At 50.1% G+C, this 17,590-nt stretch overlaps 1 protein-coding gene across 2 annotated transcripts in view; it reads left to right on the top strand.

Annotated features, from left to right (window-relative positions):
- The first annotated feature begins 305 nt into the window (after nt 1-305).
- DOCK11 (dedicator of cytokinesis 11) overlaps nt 306-17,590 on the top strand; it is a 187,379-nt gene continuing 170,094 nt past the window's right edge. For both annotated transcript variants that reach the window (XM_047715225.1, XM_047715224.1), the window contains exon 1: nt 306-634. In XM_047715225.1, coding sequence (XP_047571181.1) covers nt 533-634 — 102 coding nt within the window. In that variant the 5' untranslated portion in view covers nt 306-532. The remainder of the gene's footprint in view (nt 635-17,590) is intronic.

The raw sequence follows: 17,590 nt of genomic DNA, 5'->3' as shown, positions 1-17,590 counted from the left end.
ACGCCCCACACTTGGAGATATTTCGTTGCACCACCCCCATACACACACACACACACACACACACACACACACACACACACAGGCGCGCGCGAAAAGCGAAGCAGCCCGATCTCCCCTCCCGGATGCGGCTGCACCAGCAACATCAGCTGCGGGCGGAGCCCGAGCGGTTGCCACTTCCCCGCTCTTCCCTCGTGACCCTCGCCCCCCCTCCAGTTCGCCCTCCCCCCCGGCACACACCCTTCCTCGCCGGACACACCCTCCTCCTGGGGCCCGCCGCGAGCCGAGCCCAGGCTCTCCAGGGGAGGGAGCGGCCCCGCCGTGGGGCAGGACGGGGAGCGCGCGGGCCAGCCGCGGAGGGAAGGAGGGAACGAGGGAGGAGCCGCGGCCGGGAGGGAGGAGCCGCGGGAGCCGCGCCGCCGCCGAGCTGCGATGTGGCCGGTCGGCCAGCGGGTAAACAGAGGGAGCAGCCGCGGCCGTGGCCGCCCCGGCCCGGGGCAGTGAGTGCGCCCGCCGCCAGCCGTCCGCCGCTGCCATGGCCGAAGTGCGCAAATTCACCAAGCGGCTCAGCAAGCCCGGCACGGCGGCCGAGCTCCGGCAGAGCGTGTCGGAGGCCGTGCGGGGCTCCGTGGTGCTGGTGAGTGGCCGGGGCACCGGGCGCCCCGGGGGGACGCGCTCCGGGCAGGAGCGACGGGGTGGCTTTCTGCGCGCGGGCACGGGCACGGGGACCGGAACGGCGCTGGCGGCGGCCGCCCGCGGCGCCCCGGGCTCTTTCTCCGCTTCAGTAAGTTTTCGCACCAGCCGCCGCCGGCCGGGGTCCGAGTCCCGGGCGCCCGCTGACAGCGCGGCGGCCGCCGGGTGCGGCGGAGGCGTGCGCCCGGTGGGACCCCGACGGGCGTTCGGGAGCTCGGCCGGCTGCGCGGGAGGCGGACGCTCGGAACCTGGCCCCGGGCCCCGGGAGGGGTGGGGGTGTGAGCTGGGGAGCGGACCTCGCTCTGCCCTGGAGCCCGCACAAAGAGCTAGGGACCAGGGCGCGACGAGATCCCGATTCCCTCCTGCGGACACCTGAGCCGCGGCGGAAGGATGCGATGAGCGTTTTGCACACACACACTCGCGTGCTCGCGCGCGCGCGCGCGCGCACACACACACACACACACACACACACACACACAGTGTACACACAAAAAGAGAACCCCACCCAAAAAGCCCCGGGCTCCCAAGCTCGGGCGGGCGGTGAGAACAGAGGAAGCAGAGCGACTTCCTCCCGCTACTGGGGAGAGGGTGGTGATGGGTGGCGAACGGGTGCTGCTGCTGCTGCCGCGGAGGGAGGGAATTGCAAACAACGGGGTTCCGGGGCGAGTGCGCGCGGGGTCGGTTGCCACAGGGCGAGGGTATCCCCTGGGACCCAAGAGCGCTCCAGAGGCGAGGAGATGGGGCAGTATTTGGGGGATGATGGTGTGTGCCGGTCCAGGGATGGAGGACGGCGGGGGTGGGGGGTGTCAGAGCCCGGGGGTGGCTCTGAGGCGGCAGGTCTGGGGGATGGGGATTTGAAAGCGCGTTGACCCTCTGGGAGCCCTCCATCGCACGCTCAGCCCCCTCCGGATTGTCTGGCTCAGGAGGAAAGCGGACGGTGCTAACGGGCACTCGCCCCTTCTGTTTTCAAGATACTCGTTGCCAATTTCCTGGACTAGAGAGCAAACCCCAAATAAGCCATCAGAGTGGTTAATTAGTGTTTGTTTTGTTACTTTGGGTTTTCGTTGTTGCTTTTCCTTCTCGTGTCTCCTTTCCCTCTACCTTACAGCGTCTCGTCTGCTGTGTTTAAATTTCACCATTTACGTGTGGGCTCTTTTTGTTCCAACAACTTATCATTGGAAGGGAACTTCACAGCTTTTCCTTGTGATTTTTCTGTTGATCTTGTAGAATCTGCGATAAAGCCAACATTAAAGGGAGGCCAGGGGCTTGATCCCAACCGTGGAGAAAGTTGACATTAGTGGGAGTTCTGGAGGAGGATCAAAGGTAAAATGTGTACCTTTGAGATAAAGATCTGATCCCTAATAGCTACAACTGTGCAAAGCCAAGTGACTTTAAAGAAATCTCTCTATCGTGGCTGGACCCTTGAAAGTTTAATCCTGCTGTTGAGCAGAGCTAAAACCAGACCTTTAATGTTGTTTTAATGGACTTGGCTTATTGTGTGTCTCACTGAATTTAGAATGAGGTCCTGTTAGGGTCAGATTGGAACCTTGGCTGTCATAACACCAGTTTAGAGAGGAAGGCAAGCCATGTGTAGGGCATTTATACCCGGCTCTCATCTTGGGTGATTGCTAACTAGTGATTCAATCTGCCTCGCTCAGGAGATGCTTTCCTAAATATGGGAAGAAAAAAACCATGCTTGAGCCGGGGTGGCTGGCCCTCTACTGCATGGTGCGAAGGGAGCCTGTGATGTGGACAGATGGTCTCAAGAGTAGAAATGGGCCCCAGCAAACCTCCACTGGGATTTGACCAGCCTTCAACCTGCTACCCTCAGCAGCAAAACGTTAATATTAACATTCTTGCTTTTTTTTTTAAAAGATTTTATTTATTTATTTGTCAGAGAGAGAGGGAGAGAGAGCAAGCACAGGCAGACAGAATGGCAGGCAGAGGCAGAGGGAGAAGCAGGCTCCCTGATGAGCAAGGAGCCGGATGTGGGACTCGATCCCAGGACGCTGGGATCATGACCTGAGTCGAAGGCAGCTGCTTAACCAACTGAGCCACCCAGGCGTCCGCTTTTTTTTTTAAAAGATTTATCTATTTATTAGAGAGAGAGAGAGAGAGAATGACAGGGAGGGCCAGAAGTAGAGGGAGAGAGAGAGAGAATCTCCAGCAGATTCCCCACCGAGTACGGCTCTAGCCCATGACCCTGAAATCACGACCTGAGCAGAAATCAAGAGTCAGGGCGCCTAACAGACCGAGCCATGCGCAAGTGCCGAAGGCTTTGAGGCTTTTAAAAGAATTTTGTGTAACACAGGTACAGCTACCTCTTCCTTACTGCTGGCTCCGTGGCAAAGCTGGAAAAACTGTTAGTGGGAGCAGATTTTTCTGGAAGCTGCTGCCAGCCTGGTTTACTTGGGACTGAGTGCACAGATGTTCACCAGGCAAGGCACCGGAATGGTATTTATTTACTACTCTGGTGTGTGATCCACATGGAGATTTGGGGAGCTGATGAGGGGTGACGTGGGGGACAGATTCTAGGAATCCAAACCCGTGAATGTCTATTGAGCCTTTCTCCCACATTCAAGAAAAATGGTAGGTGCCCTCTAGTTATATGGGAATGCAGGTGCCATTTTCTTCATTTGTTCTTATTAGTTGCAGCCCTGGTTGGGTCTTTGTATGTGTTTGTCAGTAGGACACCTAGATTATTCGCATCTTGGCGCATGCTGTTTGCAAGCAGTTCGGTCAATGAAGAAATAAGGAAGCAACCTTTAACGGGGTAGATTCTCCTAACTGGCTCTTTCTTTGGCTCCTGTTTTTCTGACACAAAGAGCCAGTCACCGGAGTTAGTAAAGCCATGGGTGTCTGGAACGCAAGTGGACCGTGTTGCAGCTGCCGCCACAACTTCTGATTTTTTTCTGATTTAAGCCCCAAAGTGTTTATTAGAGACAGCTGAAGTAGGATTTACACTTGCTGCTATAAACCCGCGACACTCGCATTAGGGCTTCAATACGGACTCACACACAGGAATACCTCAGAGGTCTGGGGGTTCGGTTCCAGACCACCGCCGGAGAGTGGCTGTCATGATAAAGCGAACCAGATGAAATTTTTGCTTGACCCGTGCGTCAAAAAGTTACGTTTACACTATACTGTAGTCTGTTAAGTGTGCAATAGCACTGCGTCTCAAAAACAACGTAGATGACTTAATTAAAAAAATAACTGCGGTGCTAAAAAAAAAATGCCAGCCATCATCAGAGCTTTCAGTGAGTCATAGTCACCGATCACAAATCACCGTAGCAAGTGCCGTAACAACAAAAAGGTCTGAACTCTTGCAAGGTGTAACCAAATCGACACAGATGTGAAGCGAGCAGGTGTTTTTGGAGAGATGGTGCCGATAGACTTTCTCGAGGCAGTTTGCAACACATCCCCACTTTGTAAAACACGCAATTACCAGCAGAGCAGGGCGAAGCGAAGTGCGATGAAAGGAGTTAGGCCTGTATTCGTGGGATTTCACGAGGGAGCCATTCCCACAGCAGGTCACGCCGTCCTCCGGTGGCTTTCCCACTAGAACTTGGAAAGCCCTCCAGACTGAACGCATATATGACAAATAACACAGTATTTCCCGTTTAGATGGGTGTTGGTTTTGTTTGTTTTTTTGGATTTTTTAAATTTATTATTATTATTATTATTTTTACAATCATACCCTTGTTGGCATGCGGCTACCATCATTCCGTTTTGCTTCCTGTCTGAAGAACTCTGAGGTCCTGGGCTGTAGGCATAAAGCATGTAGGCATGGATTCACACTTTCATTCAGTTATTAGTACGCCCACGCCTCTATTCACTAAATAATGAAGCAGGCAGGGAAAGAGACTGGTTGCTGCATTTTCCTTTAGGTTTGGCATTTATGTGAAGGTCAGTTTTAACCGAGGGAAAAGGATAATGATAGAATTAACCGTTGGCAGAGATTTCCCGGGAGAGGTTTGGGGGAGAATATTATAACCCGAGATCAAGATTCTGACACTTGGGGCTCCTGGGTGGCTCAGTGGTTTAAGCCTCTGGCTTTAGCTCAGGTCATGGTCTCAAGGTCCTGGGATCAAGCCCCGTATCGGGCTCTCCGCTCGGTGGGGAGCCTGCTTCCCCCTCTTTCTCTGCCTGCCTCTCTGCCTACTGTGACCTCTCTCTCTCTCTGTCAAATAAATAAATAAATAATTAAAAAAAAAAAAAGATTCTGACACTTAACCGCCTGAGCCTCCCAGGCGCCCCAGCACCATGCCATTTTTCGCAAAAACCAAAGAGACTTCCTTTCTTTCCTCTCTTTTTCATATGACTTGGTTTCAAAATTCTTCACCATCATGGTCATCCTGTTTGGGCTCTTCTCCAGAATTTCGCTGTCCTACTTAAAACATGGGAGGCAAGAGCCCAGGCTCAAGAGTCAGACCTGGGCCTGAACGTGGCCTTGGTCACCTGCTTGCTCGCCTTGTGAAACGAGGCCAGTAACCAGATCTTATTTTCCTCATCTGTGAAATGGGGTAAATAGTACCCACCTTGTGTGGTTCTTAGGGAGATGAAAGAAGATAGTGTATGGAAAGTGTCTGATGTATAAGTGGTTCATAAAGGTTTTAAAAAAAGAGGGAGCTGGTGAAACAAAGGTCTTCTAGAAGGGCCTATCACAGATGGGGGAGGGGGCAATGTTTCTTGCCCTTTCTAGATATTAGCCAGGAAGTCAGGGTCTGTGTATTCATCTCTACGCCCAGGGCCTCGCACAGTGCCTGGAATGCGGTGGGTACTCAGCGGAAAATCCACTGGCAGCGGTATGTAGGCTGGACAAGGTGTTGGGTAACTGGAGGCCAGGTCACTAGTTAACATATAGTTACATAGTTCTGGAGAGAGAGATAAGAAAGGCTTACCTGAGGCAGTGAGAATGGAGATAAGGGGGAGGATGTAAGAGGTGTTTCAGTGATAGAATCGGGGATTCTTGAAGGGGGAGGAGAAGAGAGGAAGGAAGAAGTGGGAGGGAAAGAGGAGAGGAGGTGGAGTCAAGATGGCGCTGAGGTTTCTGAGCTGGGGTGAATCGGAGGCAAAGTGTGTTTGGTGATAGGGGAGAGGAAAAGAAGAGCAACCTCATCCCGAGAGGGCTGTCAGGATAAAACCGGCTTTCAGTTAAGTCAGGCTTAATGTGGAGAGAACATTCTAGGGAATGGCTGAGCATGTCGTGTTGTGTTCTGGCAAAAGACTAGGGTTCCTTTTTTTTAATGCTTCGTTTTAAGTAAACTCTACTCCCAACGTCGGGCTTGAACTCATAACCCTGACATCAAGAGTCACATGCTCTACCAACTGAGCCAGCCTGGCGCCCCAAGACTAGGGTTCTTGAGGGCAGAGAAGTGTTCCAAATGGGATCAGGAAGGGGAGGAAGGGGGAGGGGGAGGGCTGAGATGAGATTGTAGGCCAGATTAGGCTGATTAAAGAGGTTTGCACCTTTGGGGGTGATTAGGGAAGTGGGAGGCAGGGCGTGGAGGAGTGGTCTGGAGGCTAGCCCCAGACTTCCAGTTAGAACAGAAATGGGAAGTCGGGTCACCCCCTGGGCAGCTCCCCCTCCCAGAGTTTGAGCTGGGGAGAAGAGGGGCTGCATGGGCTGTTTCCTGCCCTGAAGGGACTCACAGGTCCGGAAGGGAGATTAGATGTATGCAAATGACCAAAATGGAGAAGACAGAAGTTGGCAGAAGCCTAGCTATTCTGCCTTCTGCCTTCAGTTGGTGACGTCATCTCTGTCTTCCTTCCCCGCCCCACGTTCTTTTTTGGTGATCTCTACTGTTTTTCAGGGTTACATCCTTTAGGGGTTCAACAGTGTTAACCAGGCTTTTGCCCATGAACACTGTCTATGGCATTTCCCACATTTATTTGAGTGTAGAGGCCTTTTTTTTTTTTTTTTTTAGGGGATCGGGGAAAGTAAATGGTAACGTCTAACACTCAGATTTATCTACAGCGTACACGTGTGACTCACCTTGGCATTCCTTTACTGGACCTCCACAGACTGGAAGAAGTGCTTGCTACCTTCCCAAACCCTTAGTCCTCCGCTCAGAGGAGCGCCCCCCCTTACTTGTTGGTGGCATTTCAGTTCAAAGGAGTCATTTACCTACCTGGGTGTTACTTTCTTCTGAGATACAGAATGAGAGTAAGGCCTGTTGAAGAATTCTTAGTATTTTGTTGTTGTTAACACAGAAGGGAAGGCTGGAAACCACGGGAAGGAGAAGGAGCTAGAGCTGTTTCCCCTTTTCTGTAAATCCAGCGGCAGTTTTATGATCCGCATCTCTTCGGGGTTTAGATCTCTTGCTCTCCTTTAGCTTTTGTCAGGAATGTGGGTTGTGGCTGGGCTGGGGGGAGGCTGCTCACACGTGACATTGGCCACTTCTAGCCAGATGCCTCCTGCGTTCTTGCCGGGTCCCACCCTGGAGGCTCAGAGCGGTCACCGGGGCCAAGTCTCCTTGAACTTCCAAGCCTGGAAGCTGGGGTTTATGAGAACAGTGCGACGTCGTCGAGTGGGATCTGGAAGGACGTGGTCCAGGTTCAGAGTTCAGCTCGGCTTCTTACTGGGTGACCTTGGGTCAGTTATTTAACCTTCTAGTGTCTTGATAATCTCTCCTGTGGGTGTGTGGAGAGGCTTAAAGGAGGCGTGGCTTGCAAAGCACTCGACAGGGGCCTAGGCGTGCGATTCTGCCAAGTGCTCTTGGCTCTCATGAATATTCCCAGGCTTTCTGGTGGGCAAGAAGTCTTTTGGGTATGTAGCCCAGGTCACCAGACGAAAGAAAAATGGACGGAAGGGAAGCACGCCCCCCTCCTAGAAGAAGAAACTGGCAGGTGCAAGCTAGGGCTCTGGATCTTTGGCCATCCTTGCCTTCAGTCAGGTCTGATGAGTGAGTGGGAAGGCTGGTCCTCTGGTGGGGAGGAACACCCCGGCTCCTGCCCGTGGAGAAGCCCCTCTGGTCCGGGGAACTTGTGTGCAAAGCCTTTTGCAAAAGCGCTGACCTTTAGGACAGGACAGTCTGTTCAGAGTGGTTGACGCGAAAGGAGGGGTTAGAGGAGCTCCGTGTGGAAAAATAGAACTCCGGTGCTCTTTCCTTTCCCTCCCAAAACTTTATTGACATCCCTTTAATTCATGAATCGTCACTTTTCTTTTTTTTTTTTTTTAAGTGAATATTGAAGTTCAAATTCAGGTATCTTTTTAAAGGTCTATTTTGGAAACATGTATTTTAGTGGAAAACTCATAAAGCCTAAATGTCTCCTAAGAAATTAGTGTGTTGGGGGCGCCTGGGTGGCTCAGTGGGTTAAGCCGCTGCCTCCGGCTCAGGTCATGATCCCAGGTCCTGGGTTCAAGCCCCACATCGGGCTTTCTGCTCAGCAGGGAGCCTGCTTCCTCCTCTCTCTCTGCCTGCCTCTCTGCCTACTTGTGATTTCTGTCAAATAAATAAATAAAATCTTTAAAACAAAAAAAAGAAAGAAATGAGTGTGCTTTATATTCAGTTATCCTGGTTTTGTGCTAGCAGGATAGGTTCTATCAGGAATAATGCATACGGGTTTCCAGCATAGCCGATAGGACGGAAAATGTGGCAGCTGTTCGAGCGACATGTGGTTTATCTATTGTCCGCGCCCGACCTCGCGCAGTCAGGCCTAAATTTGCTATTAACGATTTCCTGCAGTTGTTCTCCACCTGATTCTCCTTGCCCATGGAGTTTCTCGTTCCCAGGAAGTTGTATTTTTGCTGTTCTTGACAGCCTAGGTCAGATCATATATGCTTCAGGCTGCTGAGAAATGTTCGAGGCTATTCTGATACCTAAGAATCAGCTTTCCCTCCCGACTGAACTGTTTTACCGGGTGAGATTTAACTAAGAAGTCAAGCGGTCTTCCGAGCCTCCGAGTCAGCGGGAAGTGTTTCCGTGAGGTGTGGCAGGAGGCTGGGGAAACGCAATTGTTGGAAATGGTTTTTAGATGAACGACCCCCAGGCTTACAAAGGGTTAAAAAAATGTTAGACCTGTGACCTAGCATGTTGTCACAGGTCATCATTGAACACGCACCATGTTGCCCCCCCCTCCGCCCCCGCGGTGCGGAAATGGGGAAGGAGAGGCCCAGGTAAGGCTGGGCGGCCATCTTGACCAAATCACAGAACAGGTTATGAACTCCAGGCATCTTGTCTCCTTTGGTGTCATCAGGTAAAGAAGCACTCGCTTCTGGCCTAGAGTCTCCAGTAGATCAGGTGGAGGAAGCTCTTTTTGTGTGGTTTTGGTGATGATCGCCTCCTCCTTCTCCTTGGGAAACTGTGTTTATTTCTGAGTGAGCTTGGTCTCCAAAGTGGGAAAGTAGGAGGTGAGGACAAAACCAAAACAAAACAAAAAAAGAGGGGTGGGGTTGCGATTGAGAAATGTGGGCAGGATCCGTATAGACTTTTCCTTGCCAAAGTAAGCCTAAGGATCTTGAGAACTGTGTGCAATTGGCCGTTCTTCCATTCTCTGCTATTTGAATAAGTATATGGGGAAAAAAATTCTCCAGAACACTGGCTCTGCCAAGGTACCTGGGATCGGAGTCATGGAACCGTTTTTATGATTTTTTCTTTTTTTGGTGCAGGGTAGTGCTGCCCCCAAAATAGCATCTATATGTCTCTCCAGGCCTTTGATATTAGTAGCTTGGTTTACCCACTTGAGAAACTGCCAGGCTCCAGCTTTGCGCCTAGCAGGACCCCGTGTCGGTACTCAAGGGGTGCGTAGAAGAGTCCTGTGGGCATAACCAGTTTATTTTCCTAAGTTAACAAGTTCCTCACGCTTCACCGCTGTGATTGGTTTCCTAGAGACCCGAAGGAGGGAATGTCATCTGTGAGGTGCCTGACTTCTCACCAAGAAATAACTTCAGGCCAGGAGGCCACTGAATTAGCTGTTGCAAAAATGGAACGACAACATTATTTAAAAGCTCCTAGGGGGCCAGGAGCTCTCCCTCTGGCCAGCAGAGGCTTTCCATCATGCCCTGCGGCTTGTGGAGCAAAGAAGTCTGGCTAACCTGACCCCAGGGGAGGGGGCTTCTCCACTACCAGGGGGCCACCGTTATTGTCTGTGGAGGAATTTTGCTTCTGTCTGCCCCCTGCAAATGAGCATTCAGGTACTGGGAGAGCCAGAAGAGAATTCTGTAAGGCTCCTGACTTCAGTTCTGTAATGGAAGCCCTGCTCTTTTCCCTGCCTCCTTCCTTCCTCCTTCCCTCCTGTTTCTGGAGCTACTCCGATGTCCACTGCTGCCTCAGCACCGTCCTGGGCTCAGAGACCAGCCCGGGCCTAAGAAGGTAACATCAGAGGATACTGAATGCAGAGCTCAGGTCTTGGGCCTCAAAGTCCCCTAGGCTGCTGGGCCTGCCCTGTATTTTAATATTCATTTCTGGTCACCAGGTTTTATCTTCTTCGTCCCCTTATGTCACTGTCCCAGTCATGGGGCCTTTGTTTTACCCCCCATCCCCTGATTCTAAGCCCCCTGCCTTGGCTTTCCAGCCAGTTGCCCATTTCCTCCAGAAGTGAGTTTGGTCTTCTTGCTCACCCTGAGGAGGGCTGCCCTACCCTCACTGGGACCGTAAAGCAGCTTGAGCTTGGGGTGCCTGGTTGCCTCATTCGGTTAAGCATCTGCCTTCAGCTCAGGTCGTGATCCCGGGGTCCTGGGATCAAGCCCCACCTCAGGTTCCCTGCTCAGTGAGATGTCTGCTTCTCCCTCTGCCCCTCCCCCCAGCTTGTGCTCTTTCTCTCTCTCCCTCTCGAATAAATAGATAAAATCTTTAAAACAACACCACCAACAACAATAAAAACCCAGCTTGAGCTCAGCATGGTGGGATTAGTGGGCTGGAGGGGTGAGCGTCTGCTTAGAGAATTCGGGGAAGGCAGAGTGCCCAGGATGAGGAGGCCCAGCCAGTGGCTCTACGGAGGGCTGGACTAGACACATGGCCTGATTCGCTTCCTATGGCTGCTGTGACATTGCCACAAATTTAGTGTCTCAAACATAAATTTATTCTCACAGTCTGGAGGTCAGAAGTCCAGAGTAGGTTTCACTAGGCTAACGCCAAGGTGTCAGTCAGCAGGGCCTCACTTCCTCCAGAGGCTCTGGGGGAGAATCCATTACCTCGCCTTTTCCAGCTTCTGGAGGCTGCCTGCATTCTTTGGCTCATGGCCCCTTCCTCCATCTTCCAGCCAACAATGGCCGGTCAAGTCTTTTTTACATCATGTCACTCTGACACTGCTCCTGTCATCACACCCCCTTCTCTGATTCTGACTCTCCCACCTCCCTCCTTCACTTAGAAGCACCCTTATGGTTACACTGGTCCTGCCTGGATAAGCCTGGATAATTTCCCCATCTCAAAATCCTTAATCACATCTACAGAGTCCCCTTTGCCACGGAAAGTAATGTAGAAACGAGTTCCAGGGATTAATATGGCAGACTTCTGTGGAAACCATGCTTCCTACCACACAGGCATTGCTGGAGGTTGAAGAGTGGTGGGATCCTGGGGTTGGGTTCACCACATGGATACTTGACAGGGTGGAGGAGGACCAGGGATCCGATGGGCTGGTAAACTGCCAGCCAGGTACGGAAGTCTTCACAGAATTCAAATGAGGAAGTACAATCCCTTTTGAGACTTTTGGCTGAAAGAAAGCCATACAGGTCTGCAGTCTGCAATTTCAATTTGGATGTTTTCTTAAATTCTTCATAATTAAAAAAAATTTTTCCCACACAAAACTCCCTCAGTCTGGAGTTCTTGTAAGTGGGCACTGCTCTCAGACTTGAGGTGTTTCAGGATACAAGCTGGCCAGACACTTAGCAGGCACTTAGCCAGCTTAGGCCTATGGAATTTTCCACCCCCAGCTAAAGCTAAAGAAAAGAGTAGTGAGGGGTGTGTGTGTGTGTGTGTGTGTGCGCGCGCGCGCGCGTGCACATGCGCGTGCACGCTCATGGGTGTGTGTGTATGTTTAAAAGAGAAAGAGATGGTTTCCCATCACGAGAGAATAACTCTTTGGTTGACTAGCCCCAAGACACCTCTCATGTGTGCTGTGTGAGAGACACTTCCCTCATCCTGAAGGTCAAGTTAGACCAGGCATGGCCTGCCTGCATTTCCAAGGTAACTGTAGGACCCTTTTCCAAAAACAGGTTTCTAAAACACATGGTCGGAGAAACAGCAAGAGGGCCTGGAAAAATCTCTCTGATCTCCTTCTGGTTTCATGATTTCAGTCGAGAGATAAATTGAAACTTCCGCTCTTCACCCAATCCAGTTGCTGCCATCTTAGAGACAGACCACAAAAACTCACTCACTGGCTGATCACGTGGGCACCAGCCCTCCTCACCCTGGCAAGCGTAATATCCCTGATGAGCTGGAGGCAGAGAGCTTTCCTGCACTGAAGGAGTGTTCTAGCATAGATGTGGATTGCATTTTCTAAATTTATATAGATTCTAATTGGCCATGGCTATATTTCTCTGAGGCCCGGCCTAGCTTTTCTCAGGCCCGTTGGCTAAGTGACCTGACTGTAGTGCATTGACAATTGTGTAAAAGGTTGGGGGACTCCCCCCTCCCAAGATTTTGTTTATAAAATCTATAGGGACAAAAGTTGCATTAACCGTCTTCTCTTTCTTCAGCTATGTTTTTTCCTTTCTTCCCCCCTTCGGTAGGAAAACAGCTCCAGTTCTCCTTATCAGCCAGCTCACTGAAAACATTCAGATGTTCTCAAGGAATTAGCTTAAAAATGGTTTCTGTACTACCAATCTATACTAATGTACTACCAATCTATACTAATCTATAAAAGATGGAAGAATTGTTTACTGGAGTCCTGTTGAAGTCTCCTCTGGAAATTGGTGTCTTCTCCAGATGATAGGCTCTTTCCCTTCAGCCCAGCTCATTTTATTTTATTCTGTTTTATTTCGTATTATGTTCTTGATTTATGGCTTTCTGTTTCAGGGGTTTCTGTTCTAAGGGATACCTTAGAACTCTGGAACGTGTGGAGCTGTGGTATATATCAGAAGGAACTAGAAACCAAGTGTGTTGTTGGAGAGGGAGATAGAGAGAGAGAGAGGTGTGCTGAGCTGTGGAAGGTAACTGCCTTAGCTGAGAGAAAAGATAGATACTTTCCTTTAGTGCATGCCAAAATCTCAAGGGAAGTGTTTTTAGAATGGTTGCTTGAACTGAAGCAGAGAATCTATTTCCACTGATTTCTTGTTAAAGGATTAAATCACTTAGAGCAAGGTGGGGGGGATGGAGGAAGGCAAGACAAAGACTTAATCTGAGGAAACTAAAGGATACAAAAAAAGTTCAGACTGAAAGGAGGTTCTTTTGTTTGTTTGTTTGTTTTATTTTCCCCATTATAATAGACTAGGAGACCAGAGATTAAAATATTAACAGTATTTAGGGGCGCCTGGGTGGCTCAGTGGGTTAATGCCTCTGCCTTCGGCTCTGGTCATGATCCCAGGGTCCTGGGATCGAGCCCCGCATCGGGCTCTCTGCTCATCCGGGAGCCTGCTTCCTCCTCTCTCTGCCTGCCTCTCTGCCTACTTGTGATCTCTGTCTGTCAAATAAATAAATAAATAAATAAATAAAATCTTAAAAAATATATTAACAATATTTAACAAGGGTAGCAGTGTCTTTTTAGATTCTGATAGGAAGAACTCAGACCCTTTAGAAGTTGTTCTAGGTAAATGGACTGGTTTTCTCAGAGCCCACAGGGGTGAGTAGACTTTGGTTCAGGGGATGGAGGCAATATACACTGTGAACTTGCATCATTCAGGACCCCCCATCAGTTAGTGAAGGAATGTAGTGGATACTCGGGGTGCTGGTCTCGAAGGGAGATGGAAGCTAGAGACTTGGGACTGCCGGAAACGTGTAGAGGCCACATTTCTTTTGGGAGTCAAGGGTGGAGGGCCTGGTGATCCGGGTCAACCTGCCCTCACTTCCACTGTCCTCAGGTGGAAGAGGAGTGAAAGGCCACCCTTGGGCCAGACCCACGTTTGTCAAGGCAGCAAACTCTCCCAGACGGGAGTGGTAACAATGGCGGCTTCCCCTCTTAGCCCTTGAGATTTTCTCTGAGGCTGGCCCCCTCTGGGCCCGGCTTCCTCTCTCTTGACTCCGTCCTCTCCCTACCATGTTGCTTTCTTTCCCTTCCCACCTTCTGCCACCCTCTAACTGTCCTCCCCTCCCTGTGATTTTCTTCAAGTGCTGCTCTTGGTGGCGTTCCCCTCCCTGCACTGCCACTGTCTGGGAAAATCTGTGTATTTGGCTCCCTGGTCCTGCCCGAGCACCAGAGCTCTCCCATAGCCAGCCCTTGGCTGCTCCCTTCTGCCATGCTTCTGTGGTGGGCACGCTCCCACTCTCCCTTTCTCCTCTTTCTCTCTCTTGTTCTCACCTCTTCCTTCCCCCTCTCCTCAGTGTTTGGCCACAAAGTGTTCTCCAGGGGACAGAGCCATGTTTATTTTTTTTAACCTTTTCTTTAGCCAAGGATGGAAAATTCCAGAGGCCTGAGCTAGTGATGGCCGGGTGCCTTTTCTGGAAATCCAGTGGCCTGGATGCCAAGGAAATGTCGTGGAGCTACACATCTGGCAAGGTTGTCCCCCAAAATGTCCTGGCTTTGGATTTAGTTCCAACTAAACGAAGTGGAGGTTCTAGCTGCAGAATTACGGACTAAGAATGAAGAGTTTAGGAAATGAGATAATTAAAAAAAAAAAGAAAGAAAAGAAATGATATAATTACAGATACAGAGCCCAGTTTACATCACTTTGTTTTTTTTCTGCTGGGTTTAGTTGGGAAAGAGTGGCCTTTGGCTTAGTAGACCTTCCAAAAGTGAAGCATGACAGAAGTTCCTGTAGCTTAATTTAACAGAGGATTGTGCTCTGTTGGGGTCGTTATTTGGTACATTTCAGAGTGGGTTTCCTGACGGGGGGGCAGGAACATCCCCCCGCTTTGACAGCAGATGGAACTGAGGAAGTCCATTCCATCGTCATGTTTCTTGCTCCCTCCCTGGAGGAACCATTTAAGCAGGATTTCGTCCACATGTCCCTAGTGGTATAACAAATCTGAGTGGATCATCTGGACAGTAAGCAACACAGTTCTTGTCTTGAAATAGCCAGAAAGCCACCGCCATTCTGCTGCCTCTCGGGAGAATGAGGGAAAATAACAGAATCCTCAAACCCAGAAAAACACTAAGTCTACCTGCATTGGTTCTACATTGCTCTAAGCAAGTACCCAGATTTCCTAGTGGGGCTTTCACGCTCTTTCCTGTCCACCAGTAAGGCCTGGCCCACCCTTGAATTCTCTTCTCCCGCCATATCCCTTCCTGTGGTCTGGATACGGGCCATGCTGGGCCACTGCTGCTCCCCAAGCACACTTGCCCCCTCTCTCCCCTCTAGGGCCTTTGCACATGCTGACTCTTCTTCCTGGAATGCCCTTCCAGCCCCTTCCCTGCTCAAGGGAATCCGATCTTTCCTGCAGGGTTGAGGTCAAATGGCCGTCTTCCCTCCCCTCCCCCATTTGGAGCACATTGATCCTTCTGCAGGCTGATCGCCTGCGGCTAGTTGTATCGATTTCCGGGGACCGCTGGAACAAGTTACCACAAACTGCGTGGCTTCAAACAACACACTTATTTTCTTGTAATTCTGAAGACCAGAAGCCTGAAATCGCTATCCCTGGGCGTGCTCCGTCCAGAGAACTTAGGGAAGGATTGCATCAGTCCCTTGCCTCTCCCAGCTTTGGGAGCTGTCAGCGTTCCTTGGCCTGTGGCTCCATCACTCCAGGCTCTGCCTCTGTGACCACATTGCCTTCTCTTCACCTGTGTCAGAGCTCCCTCTGCTTCTTCCCTATAAGGTCATTTGTGATGGCGTTTGGGGCCCAACCCAGTAATCCAGAATGATCCCCTCACCTTGAGACCCTTGACTTGTGTAAGGACCTTTTTGCGGTAAAGGTAACATTTGCGGGTTCCAGGGATGGGGATGGGGGCAGATCTTGGGGTGGGGGTGGGGGCATTTTTTCATCCTACCACACTAGTTGTCTCCAGCTCTGGGGAGATGATTTCATTCTGCCCCAGAGCTATGGCTCACAGCTTCTCCTGCCCTTGAGAATGTAAATGCTCAGGAGCCGGCCAGAAGTGAAAGGAGCTCCTGCATACCAGCCAGAGCTCCAGCAGGGCCCAGCGAGTCCCCTGACTGATCTGTGTTGCCTTGGGTCCCCAGTTTAACTGGGTGGAACTTCCTTGCGCTCCTTGCTCAAATGGAGATCATGGTGTCCACCCGCAGCGGGCCTGCAGAGTTGTTTCTAACAGCAAAACAAAACAACCCACCGCCACGTTTGAACACCCTCCATGTGCAAAGTAAGGGATTGCGCAAAGGTCCACCCATAGACCAGAAAACCATGTAGTCATCAAAATGACATCTAGCTGTATTATCGACGTGGAGAGAAGTTTAGGTTATGGAAACGCACGATCGGATTTTTGTCAAAGAGAGCACATGTGATATGTGTGAAGGTAGTTACTGAATCCCTCTGTGTCCTCAGTTTCCTCATCTGTAAAATGGAGATGATAGTTCTGACCTCAGCAGGTTGTTGTTAAGGATCCAGTAAAATACCACAATAAAGCCCACAAAACAAGGCCTGGAGCATAGCAAGCGCTGAATAAATGTTGTTAGATTCAAAGAAAACATTCTTCGAAGGTGTGTGGGATGGGGTGTGTGTATTTATAATGTATGGGTGTATATAGAATATGAGTAGTACGGGGGCACCAGGGTGACTCTGGCTCAGGTCATGATCCCGGGATCCTGGGATCGAGCCCTGTGTTGGGCTCCCTGCTCATCGGGGAGCCTGCTTCTCCCTCTGCCTGCTGTTCCCCCTGCTTGTGCTCTCTCTCTCTCACATAAATAAAATCGTTTAAAAAATAAAAAAATATGAACAGTATATATCTCTGGCTGGTGGGATTATAAGTTTTATTCTTGCTTTGCTTTCTGTTCTGTAAATGTTCATTTATTTTGTGTGAAGCATGTATTATTTTTATAATCAGAAAATACAGAATTCCAGACCTGTTCCATACTTACCTTGCTATATTTATGTGTCATGTATAAATATATATGTGATGTGTAATATTTGCATAATTAGCATGATGCCATTGTTATTAAGATAATTTCTCCACTAATCCTGCTTTTCCTTGCCCACTGTTGTTTTTTTTGTTTGTTTGTTTTAAAGATTTTATTTATTTATTTGACAGACAGAGATCACAAGTAGGCAGAGAGGCAGAGAGGGGAGGAAGCAGGCTCCCTGCCGAACAGAAAGCCCAATGCGGGACTTGATCTTAGGACCCCGAGACCATGACCTGAGCCGAAGTCAGAGGCTTAACCCACTGAGCCACCCAGGCACCCCTTGCCCACTGTTTTGTATACCTCACATTCTCGCTCTGTTGAATCAATACATTGAGGATGGTCTAGAAATTAGAGACTTCAGTTCCCATTTGCCTTCCATTTCCACCTACTGAATTATTCCGCAGTTTTTGATCACAATGCATTCTCTACAAAGTGAAGTTTCAAAAGGTGTATGTGTGTATACACGTAAACACACACGGTATATATGCCCATGTGACTACATAGATCTGTATAATGTTTCCTATTTGTTTTTAAAGATTTTATTTATTTGAGAGAGAGAGAGAGCCCAAGTAGGCAGAGTGGCAGGCAGAGGGAGGGGGAGAAGCAGGCTCCCCTGCTGAGCAGGGAGCCTGAGGTGGGGCTCCATCCCAGGACTCTGGGATGGTGACCTGAGCTGAAGGCAGCCGCTTCACCAACTCAGCCACCCAGGCGCCCCTGTTTACTATTTTTTAAATAAACTTTGAGAGGCAGAAATGCCTACCTTGAATTTCTTGCAATGTAAATTTAAATTGC

The sequence above is a fragment of the Lutra lutra genome, chromosome X, assembly GCF_902655055.1.
Source record: "Lutra lutra chromosome X, mLutLut1.2, whole genome shotgun sequence".
In the NCBI taxonomy this organism is placed as follows: Eukaryota; Metazoa; Chordata; class Mammalia; order Carnivora; family Mustelidae; genus Lutra; species Lutra lutra.
This window is presented reverse-complemented; position numbering and strand designations above follow the sequence as displayed.